The sequence below is a fragment of the Erithacus rubecula genome (assembly GCF_903797595.1).
Source record: "Erithacus rubecula genome assembly, chromosome: 2".
Lineage (NCBI taxonomy): Eukaryota > Metazoa > Chordata > Aves > Passeriformes > Muscicapidae > Erithacus > Erithacus rubecula.
The window spans coordinates 53,993,419-54,003,924 of record NC_136685.1 but is presented as its reverse complement, the minus strand read 5'-3'; the positions used below and the strand labels follow the sequence as shown (position 1 = coordinate 54,003,924).

General features: G+C 47.5%; 1 protein-coding gene across 2 annotated transcripts; it reads left to right on the top strand.

The window, feature by feature from the left end:
* Positions 1 to 456: 456 nt before the first annotated feature.
* On the top strand, positions 457 to 8,788 carry SGK1 (serum/glucocorticoid regulated kinase 1). Of its 2 annotated transcripts, none has more exons than XM_079333421.1 (12): positions 457 to 787; positions 3,348 to 3,423; positions 3,859 to 3,934; positions 4,372 to 4,476; positions 4,927 to 5,010; positions 5,113 to 5,244; positions 5,514 to 5,626; positions 5,823 to 5,946; positions 6,271 to 6,366; positions 6,480 to 6,635; positions 6,741 to 6,830; positions 7,527 to 8,788. In XM_079333421.1, exons 1-12 carry the CDS (start codon positions 550 to 552, stop codon positions 7,692 to 7,694), a joined length of 1,458 nt encoding a protein of 485 aa, XP_079189547.1. In that variant the 5' UTR covers positions 457 to 549; the 3' UTR covers positions 7,695 to 8,788. The 2 variants fall into 2 exon arrangements, with proteins under 2 accessions (XP_079189547.1, XP_079189548.1); XM_079333422.1 differs by lacking the exon at positions 457 to 787 and adding an exon at positions 3,090 to 3,247.
* Positions 8,789 to 10,506: the final 1,718 nt, after the last annotated feature.

Here is a 10,506-nt window from a genome sequence, read left to right as displayed (position 1 = left end):
GTGGGTGCCGCCGGCCCTCCGGAGGGACACGGCTTCCCGCGCTGGGGCGCGGCCGGGGTGCGCGGCGCCGGGCCGGGCGGTGGCGGGCGGCGGGGCAGCGGTGCGGCGCGGGCGGGGGGCGCCGCCGGGGCGCTGCCGGCGGAAGGCGCAGGGTGCCAGATCGGAGCGGGGCGCCGGTCCCACCCCGGCGCTATCCGGCCGGCGGGGAAACCCGGCCGGTAGCCGCAGCCCCGCGCCCCCCGCGGGCAGCAGCGGCGGCCCCCGCCCCGCCGTGGCCCGTGCCGGAGAGCAGGGGAGGGGGCGCGGGAGGCGCGCCGGGGGTGCGCGGCCGCTCGCAGCGCGCCCCGGCCCGGGAGCGTGGGCAGCGCGAGTTTCCGTGGGGCAGGGCCGGCCGCGGCCGGCAGGTCAGGGAGGGCCGGAGCGGCCCCCCCGCCCCGCTCCGCCCGTGCGTGTGTTTGTGTGCGCGCTGATTACAGTAATTTGGAGGGTGATGTTGCAACGGGGCAGAGTGTGCGGGGCGGCCCGTGCTGAACTTTATAACGCTCCCGCATGTCAGCCGCCCTCGATAGTGCGTCCATAAAGGGTTCAGCCGGAGCGCCGGCCGGCCTCGCCGCCCTCGCCGCCTCCCTCCTGCCTGCGGGCCGCCCGGCCAGGAAGGGGAGTTATTCGGGATTGCAGCAGCGGCCGGGAGCGGGAGCCCAGCCACAGCCTCCGCGCCGCCGCGCCGCGCTCGGGGTCCCGGCAGGCAGCAAGATGAGGGGCAAGGAGGAGAAGTCGTCCCTGAAAGGTGGGTTCACCGCTCCGCCCTGGCAGGAGAACCTGTCCACGGGGAAAAGAACCCTCCGGGCAGCGATGCACCGGGGTGCGTGCGGGGGACAGCCGAGGCAGCGCTCGGTGCGAGCAGAGGCCAGGTGACTTGGCGAGAGCAGCGGAGCCCGTGCAAAAAGAGCGACGCAGAGCGGGGGCGAGAGCGCTGGCGCTGGTGTAGCCGGCTGGAGCGGGGGAGCTTGCGGGCGGCGTGGGGGGCCGCGGCTGAGCCGGGAGCACAGCAGTGGGTGTCAGCCTCTGGCAAGCTGCGCAGATCTCAGAGTGGGTTGTGCCGGAGACTGCCCGCGGACTGGGAGCCGCTTGTCTCTGTGCACAGCTGGCAGGAACGGGCCGGGGGGCATCGTCCTGTAGCATGGAGATGCCGGAGGGCAGCGGACAGGGGAAGGGGACTTCGGTGACCCGCCAAACTGTGGGTCTCGAGTGGCTTTTAACAGCAGTACGAAGGGGCAGAGAAAGCTGTCTGCCTGTCTTTCAGTCTTTTTTTTTTTTTTTTTTTTTCTTAAGGATAGTTTTGAATCCCATACTTTATTGTGGGATTGTTTTTTTTGTTTTTTGTTCTCCACTTACATCAAGGATAGTGGCAACTTCTGTGTGCAACAGAGTGAGGAAAGCCATAAGTGAGAGAGCTTAGAGCCCCGCCAGCTGCAGTCCGCATTTCCTTGCTTCTCCCGTCGCCGTTTCCTTCCCTGGCGCCGGCTCCCTTCCACTTCCCCGCACCGGGACGACGGGGCCGGGCAAGGTCTCCTTGCTCCGGGAAGGATACCGGAGACTCGGAGCGGAGCCGGCAATCCTCCCTCTTTGCTGTTTCCCTCTAACGTCTTTGCAGCGCTTTTTAAAGTCCTGTGCCCAGCTCTCAGGGGTCTCTCCGGGTCATCCGTCTTGGCGGAGGTGAGCTGCTGCCTTTGACGGCTGCCGTGCTTGCCATCCCCCCCCGAGGCGGAGGGTCCAGGCATCTGCCAAGGGATGCCGCCCAGCGGCAGGCAGTGGTTGTAGGGGGAGGCAGCAGCAGCGGGTACAGACAAAAAAAATAAAGAGTAAAAAGACTGTCTCCGGGCGGGGGGAGGACGGGGGCAGGTTGCAGCTGGAGCCGCTGGCCGCAATCCAGCGCCCTTCGTTCAGACAGCGAGGCGAAACACGCGCATGAATAACAACACCCCGTCGGGTGGAAAGTTCCAGCGCCCGTAGGGCGCAGGAGCTCGGCGCCCCCCGGCCCTCCGCCAGGGCTGGATGAACGGGGATGCGCCCCGGCGGGGGAGCCTGCCGGGAGGCCGTGGAGCCCTCGCCTTCCCTCGGCAGGAGGGCCGGCTGCATCCTTTCACCTTGGCCTTCGTGCATGCACCAGCGCTCCTGGGGCGCCCCCGGCGCGCCCGCAAGGAAGCGACTGAGCCATTAAATCCCGGGTACACGATGTTCCCAAATGACCGTGTACAGTAAAAATCTGCAGAGTGGGGCTGCTTCCCCTTTTTTTTTTTTTCTTCCCCCCTCCGTTACTGCACTTTTCCAGGCCTCGGTCATCTCCCCACCTTTTCTAGAAGCAGATTTCTGCTCTCTCCTCCAAGTTCAGGGAACGGATTATTTTTTTCACCGGTGTTTCCCTTTTTGGCAATTAAAAAAGACTTTTTTTTTCCTTTTTTTTTTTTCCTTTTTTTTTTATTTTTCTTTTCTTTTTCCTTTTAGTTATGTCCCAGCCAGGATCAGGGCAGTGCACAGAACGGAGATTTGTTTGTTTTATTGAAAACTGGGCAGGAAATTTTGTTCTTCTGAGTCACTACGGCTCCTTCAGGGAAACGTCAGCGTCCCTTATCACCGCTCACCCGGTGCGGCGGGACCGAGAGCGGACGCAGCCTGCGGGGTAGTGGGGGGGACACCCACCCTTTCGGAAGAGGTGGTCGTCCTAAAGACAGGGCCAGATTTCAACTTTATATAACCGTAAAATAAGTAGGGCCGGATAAAAAAAAGAGGGGAGAGAGAGAGCCGGGGTTACGGGAGTTTGCTGTCAAGGGGGAAAAAAAGGGATGATGCGTTTGCCTGTGGATGCTCGGCATCTTGAGGCAAGGTGCTGCGAGGGTTCTGTGGGGGGGGCACCCCTGAGAATTGTGCCCAAGGTAGGGCGGTGGAAAAGGCAGCGACGATTGCCTTCCCCTCCCACCCTCGACATTCTCGAGGCGGCCACTGGCTGCCCCCCAAAGGACGGCGAGGGGGGTGCGATCGTCGCCGCCCCGCCCCAGTCCCGCCCATCACCGCCGCCACTTAAACGCCGCCGGGTGCTTCGCGCAGTCAGTGCTGTGCTGGGAGCTGGTGGTGCTGTGTGCTTTCTGGTTATATCCCTCTCGCTTCAAAATGACCGTGAAAGCAGCTGAAGCGTCTGGTCCTACCTTGACTTACTCGAAGATGAGAGGGATGGTGGCCATCCTCATCGGTGAGAGGCGTCGGGACTTCTTCGAAGATGCTCGAGGGGCTGTAGTTTTTCTGTCAGGGTGGTTTAACGTTTTTGTTTCTCCTTTTCTTTTACTTTGTAGCTTTCATGAAGCAGAGAAGAATGGGACTAAACGACTTCATTCAGAAGATAGCCACCAACTCCTATGCATGCAAGCAGTAAGTATCAAAAATTTTGCGGGGGATTTCAGTCGCAAATATCCCTAGATGTTGCGAGATCTAGTTTAAAAAGAATGTTTGTTTACTGTAATTCCTTCGGCATTACTGTTACGGAAGAGTTTATTTGTCTTGTTGAGGTATTACTCACTTCGCAACAATCTCCCCGAGTTGGATTTGGGACAAATAAGTCGGAGATCCCTAGTGACCAGTCCCTATTATGCGCTGTACTTAGCGCATAAAGAAATTTCTTTGTATGATGGGACTTACTGCCTCTAGAAAAATTTTACTCCATAAATCGAATAGATTGTTTTGGTTGCCTTCTGTAGTAGGCGCAACCAGAACTCCTCTTCAGCGATACGTGCTTGCCCTCTGGTGGAAAAATCTGCCTGCTGCTCCTGGTAACTCTCCTAATCATGTGCGCTCTTATCCTTGCAGCCCTGAAGTTCAGTCTATCTTGAAAATCTCTCAGCCTCAAGAGCCTGAACTTATGAATGCTAATCCGTCTCCTCCAGTAAGTAGATTTTACTCAGCGTGACGTTTTTAGAACATCAATTCAGCCACTAATAGAAGTGTAGCGAAATTAGCATCATGAGTATTGCATTAGTGCATGTCATAGCACATGAATGTAAACAAGAAAAAGTAGTCGGGTTAGACTGAAACTTCTGCTGTTTCAAACGTGAAAAAGAAATGTTTAAAAAGTGTTACGAGTTATTTCATTATGGAATGTGTCTTAAGCTTTCAACAACCACTTCTAAGTATGTTATGGTTGTTAGACTCTACTTAGCCAGTACCTATTAGTTTAAGATATCTTTTAGAGACCAAGTGTTAGTGGCAATAAGAGTGTTAATCTTTATTTTCAAGGCTACTCCATTTATGTTTTTAAATAGGAGAAATTGTTGGGACTCGCTGAACTGTTTTAATGAGCATGGTATCTGTTTATTTTTCTAGCCCAGTCCTTCACAGCAGATTAATCTCGGCCCATCATCCAACCCACATGCCAAACCATCAGACTTTCATTTCTTAAAAGTGATTGGAAAAGGCAGTTTTGGGAAGGTAAGTGTAACTTTTTCTTATTTTTCTTCATTTAAATTAATTTACTTTTGAGCTTCTTCTATGGCGAGTGGGACTTGTACTGCCTTTGGTGAATGGTGGTCACTTAAACCAAACCTGAGCAAATCCTGCTGCCCAGTGTGGGGAGAGGGAGCAGGAGCAGGGACTCTGCACTTGAATGCACATAGAAGAGCCAGGGAATTCAGTTCACTAGTGCTGTGAAGAATAGATGTACTTTGCTTTTGGAAGAGAAAGAAACTAGACATAATATCTTTGGGCTAGATAATTCTGCCAGAATAGTAAGAGTGTCAGGCATTTCTGGCAAAGGACTTGCACATTCAGTCTACAGGGATGTAGCAGTGCTCAGCAGCTGACATAAAGGCTTTTTGCTGGTTGTGTTTAGAAGTTCTGTGTTTCAGTGTTGCTCAGTTCTTCAATTTTTTGCACTTTTAGGTCCTCCTTGCACGGCATAAGGCAGAAGAGCAGTTCTATGCTGTTAAAGTCCTGCAGAAAAAAGCAATCCTGAAGAAGAAGGAGGTAAGTTGCCCTTCACAATAACATTGTAATGTGCATCAAAAACATTTTTACTGCTAATACTAAGCAAGTGTTCTAATTATTAATGATTTCTGATGTTTTCAGGAGAAGCACATTATGTCAGAGCGCAATGTCTTGCTGAAAAATGTGAAACATCCCTTCCTGGTCGGGCTTCACTTTTCCTTCCAAACTGCAGACAAATTGTACTTTGTCCTGGACTACATCAACGGAGGAGAGGTAAGCAGTAAGAAAATTAAATAGTATTTCCTATCATGTGCATGGTGGTAGGATAGACATTTTCACCCTTCCTTTTAAATATAAAAAAGTCATGCGGGAGAAGTTACTAGATTGGTAGTTCAAAACTTGGCAGACAGAAATATTCAAAGGATCATTAGGCCATTTCCTGCTATTGTTCTCCCTTGCTATATATGTTGAGTGTAATTAAGTGCATTGTTAACAGCCTTTGGCGCCGTTTACACAACTTTGTTCTCTCTTGTCTCCTGTAGTTGTTCTACCATCTCCAGAGGGAGCGTTGCTTCCTGGAGCCGAGAGCCCGATTTTATGCTGCTGAAATTGCCAGTGCACTGGGCTATCTGCACTCCCTGAACATCGTTTATCGGTGAGCAGCCTTGTTCGGTTTGTTGTACAGAAAAAGATATGTGCCTTGTTAAATAAGCATTGAAACGTTCAGCTCAGTAGGAGCTTGAAATTGCTTTTAATATTTTGTTGTGGCTTAGTGAACTTCTGTAAACAGCTGCACCTAAAATATTCTCACTGCACCTCTAACATTTATTTTCTTTCACATCTTCCTACAGAGACTTGAAGCCAGAGAACATATTGCTTGATTCACAGGGACACATTGTCTTAACTGATTTTGGACTCTGCAAAGAAAACATAGAGCACAATGGCACGACCTCCACCTTCTGTGGCACACCAGAGGTATGTATGGCCAGCTCCCAGCCCCCATTCTCAGAGCAAGAGTTGTTCCTATTAGTGAAAACTGACTTCTCCTATGTGTATGTAAGGCTGGTTAAATGAGCAGGGGGTATACTGAGCCTTCTAATAATAGAGGGCTATCAGTGAGGACATGTAGGACACTTGCTGAGCAGGAGAGAGCAGCTCTCCAGCCACCTGCCTGTTTGTAGCTTTCCTTTAGCTTAGATATTGCTGGGATTCAGTAAGCTGCTTTCATTCATGAATGGGGAGGCTTTCTTGATTGTAAAGATCCCTATGGCTCACGTCTCTTTCCCTTCTCTTACACAGTATCTTGCTCCTGAAGTTCTCCATAAGCAGCCCTATGACCGGACTGTGGACTGGTGGTGCCTTGGAGCTGTCCTGTACGAGATGCTTTATGGCTTGGTAAGCAACAAATCTTTCATGACAGATCAAACTAACTTACTTGACCTTTTCCCACAAGAAACCCCATGTCTGCTTGTCAGCCTCATTAACTCTCCCTTTTCTGTTTCCCACAGCCACCCTTCTACAGCAGGAACACTGCAGAAATGTATGACAATATCTTGAACAAACCCTTGCAGCTGAAGCCAAATATTACCAACTCAGCTAGACATCTCCTGGAAGGCCTCTTGCAGAAGGACAGGACAAAGAGACTTGGTGCCAAGGAGGACTTTGTAAGTGCAAACTGGCCAGTGCTCACATACAGTGTGGGAGGATGACTGGGCCATACTGTTTACATTAGCATGGGACTGAATTAATCTATTTTTCTCTCTTAACAGATGGAGATTAAGAATCACATCTTCTTCTCCCCAATTAACTGGGATGATCTCATTAATAAGAAGATTACACCCCCTTTTAACCCAAATGTGGTATGTATCACTTCTAATTATAGAGTGCATGGAGAGTGTCTTTTTACCCAATGTCTTTGTGGGGTGCCCAGGAGCCAGGGACAAGTGGCTGGATGGCTGTGTTTGGGGAACTTTCCTTCCCCTGTGTCTGTCCAAACAAAGTTAATAATAGGTAGTAATTGACTTTCTGCTGATGATACATCTAAATTTAGCTGGTATTTTTGTCGTCTCACATGCTTCATTTGCTTGTCCATTTTATAATAATCCCCAGCCTCCCCATTTTACCAAAGGGGATGTTAAGTTATGGATAGCAAGTAGCTTCTCTAGGACAGAATTATAATTGGCTTGTCAGATACTAACATGTAAAGTGAGGGATCAGGTTGTGGAGGTTGTTCTCCATTGTTTCCTGAGCATTTTATAAATTTCATTTAAACTGGGAGGTCAAAGTACTCCCCTGCAAACTGCATGTTTGCATTTAGCTTCTGTTGCATGAGCTTAGTGGGGGTGTAGCCATGCTAAGTCAAATCATCTTGTTTTCAGTGAGAGAATGTGCAACAGTATGCAAAAAAAAGGTCAAAACTGTCAAAGGCTGCTAAACAGTGAGCCTGAGGTGACAACACTGTGAGTCTCTGTACAAGGGTGCTTATCTCCATATTGAATTGAATTGCACACTCACAAAGTATTTGGGTCTAAATTGCTTTTCTGCCCTTTCCACAGAGTGGCCCCAGTGACCTGCGACACTTTGATCCGGAGTTTACAGATGAGCCAGTCCCTAACTCCATTGGCCAGTCCCCAGACAGCATCCTCATCACCGCCAGCGTCAAAGAAGCTGCTGAGGCTTTTTTGGGCTTCTCGTATGCCCCACCCGTGGACTCTTTCTTGTGAACATTTTTCTTTTATTCTTTTTTAATAATAATAACAACTATTATTTTTATTTTTTGTTTGGCCTTCTGGTGGAACTGCCAGTTGACCAGTCACCTTGAAAGAGAATTTGCACATTTCCACCATGGCAGCTTTGCAGCCTTAATTTCAACTACACTGTTTGCTGGAAGCTTTTTTGAAGAGCACATCACTCTCTAAATGAGCTTTACAGGCTTTTCATTTCCATTTGTTCTTCCCCCAAAGTGGTGCTGTCTCCTTGGGAAAGAAAAAACAGAATGACTGCTGCCATTGACTGCTACGGCAGATTTGTAGGAGTAAGAACAAGCGGTTTTGTAATCGTGCTCGAAAAGCCTTGCCTGGAGATCTATCTGAACGTGATAAGGATTTTATGAAATGTGCCTTTTTTTCTGATGAGATCTTGTAAGCTCCAAAGCTTTCCCTGTTGCAGAGTGTGTTTCTCAGTTCATTTATGTGGGTTTACTATGTGAACAAATGGTATGCGTGTGGTCTGCGTACTACAGATGGACTTGGTTTTAAGCATCAGTGTGACACTTGCAGGATACCACAATGTGGGGCATTGTTTGTTTCTTCCATATTTGGAAGATAAATTAAGTGTAATTTTGAAATTTCTTTTGTAAATCTATACTGTCAACTAAAATTATTGAAATGGGCTCACAATTACTTGTATCCAAATGCTTGAAGAAAGCATTGCTGCTATGAAAAAAGATTTCTATTTTTAGAAAGGGTTTTTATGGACCAAAATGCCCCAGCTGCAGTCGGTCAAAGCTGTTGGTTTCTTTGGTTTTGTTTTTTTTCTTTTTCTTTTTTTTTTTATTTTTTTTCCTCTTTTAGTTTAAAATCTATCATATGTAAAATGGGCATTATTTATGGTCTTGGGGTTTGAGGGATTTTCATTCCTGATTGTATGTATTGTAAAAAAGATCTGTACATTCAGTTGTAACTCTAGATGTATATTTAAACTTACAGACTTACTTGTAATGTATACCATCATTGTAATGTAATATAATTAACATGGTTATATGTATCATATTTTTTGTGACCAGACCCATAGGTTTGCAGTAAAATCCTGAAAATACTTCCATAAACTCTGTCTCATTTTAAAACACAAGTTTTAGCAAGATTTAAAAAATAATTAAAAATAAATCCAAGCTGCCAATCAGTTGAGATAATTTTGCTTAGGTGTGCAATGGTTATTCCATCAAACTGTACCCATAGAAGCCTTTCCATGGATACAAATTGGCAAAGTACATAGATATGACTTGGTCTTCCAACTGTGGGTGGTAAGAGTGGTTGTGTACCAGTGTGGGAATTCTTTCATGGTAAAAATGGTCCCATTTCCCCAAAACTAGTTTCTCTGCCTCAAGCAGAGTGAAGGTACTGCTCTCTGGTGTGGACAAAGCACAGCTACACTTAAATTATGTCCTTAGGTAACAAAGACAGATATTTTAGCATGGTGTTGCAGACATGCACTAGAAACAGGCTATATGGTGAGACAGATAGAAACAACCACTATTGGGAGTCCATCCTGGAGCATCTAACCTTGCAGCTCTGAAGTGGGGCAGCCTGCTGTACCCTGAGTTTACCAGTGTTCCAAAATCTATTCAGGAGCTGGGTTTCACCCACTGATCATATGCTTGCAGCTGGGGTAAAACTAAACTTAAATGTTTTTTTTATTACTGAGTACTACTACCAGCTGGCCTTAAAAGAGAGACTTCTGGCCAAGAATTAAGATAACCACTTCTTCTGGGGTGATCCTATTCAGTTTCTTTTGTGTGGTGATGTATGACTTTATTTTTTTCTCTGAAAAACTGAGCCATACACCTTTACAGCTTCTGTTATCCACTGGGTGCTTCAGTTGGTGGTCTTAGCAATTCTGAGAATCCAAATGAGCAGTTGCTGAGAAAAGTTGGACCAGCAATGTTGCTCAGGCTGCTGTGGTAACAGCAGTGTAAGCAAATCTCTAATGGGGGTGGTATTTCTGTTCATTACATTTCTGAGATAAAAGCCTGCAGTAATTTTCCAGCTTTTATTATCTGTTCAATATAGGAACAGAAAAATGTGTATGGCTTTAGCTATAAACTGTTTCTGGGAGACCACACTCAGAGCTGAAAATGCTGATTTATAACAGCCAAGAAACCTTTCAGATCCCATTATTATCTGAAAGAGATGCAGTCACCTCCTCCTCAAACTCCCAACAAACTCTGAAATTCATGCATTCAATAACTCTTTGAATAGTGTACTGACAGGCTCTGCAAAGTCTTCCACTGCTAAAATGTTCCTGGAACATCTTTTGTGCTGATGACTTGTAGGCTAGAGATGTTAAAATATATAGTGCTAATTTGTCTCTACAGAAAATGAAACTCTACTTGCTAAGCAACCGAGCTGTGCACTCACATTATCTTTGCCTCACATTTCCGAGTCATGAGCAAGGTGTTGCGTGCAGATACACGAGCAGAGAGCTGCAGCTCCAGGGTAACCAAACATTAAATACCACCTATCATTTTCAAGGAAAACAACCCGCTGGAGTAATTAACAATGAAGAAGTATAAAACTTCAGCGACTCAAAGGTGTACATCATGTGCTTTTCATCTCTGCCAAGATGTAGGGTATTATTTAAATGGGTTCCTTTTAAAAAACAATGTCTGATTGTAATTCTGACTGTTCTACCATGCGTAGGCTTATTATGCTGCTGCTGCTTTTTGCAAAAGTCTGCAACTGCTAGCAATGAATATTCAACACATGCCGCCTTGTTTGGTGTAGAAAAGGGGAAAAAGTTGTCCATGATTTCAGTCTT

Excerpts from the sequence above, each read along its gene's own strand:
- SGK1 (XM_079333421.1), top strand. The coding sequence starts at position 550 with ATGTCAGCCGCCCTCGATAGTGCGTCCATAAAGGGTTCAGCCGGAGCG. Across the intron at positions 6,367-6,479 it reads ACGAGATGCTTTATGGCTTG|CCACCCTTCTACAGCAGGAA; the intron begins GTAAGCAACAAA and ends TGTTTCCCACAG. Across the intron at positions 6,831-7,526 it reads CCCCTTTTAACCCAAATGTG|AGTGGCCCCAGTGACCTGCG; the intron begins GTATGTATCACT and ends CCCTTTCCACAG.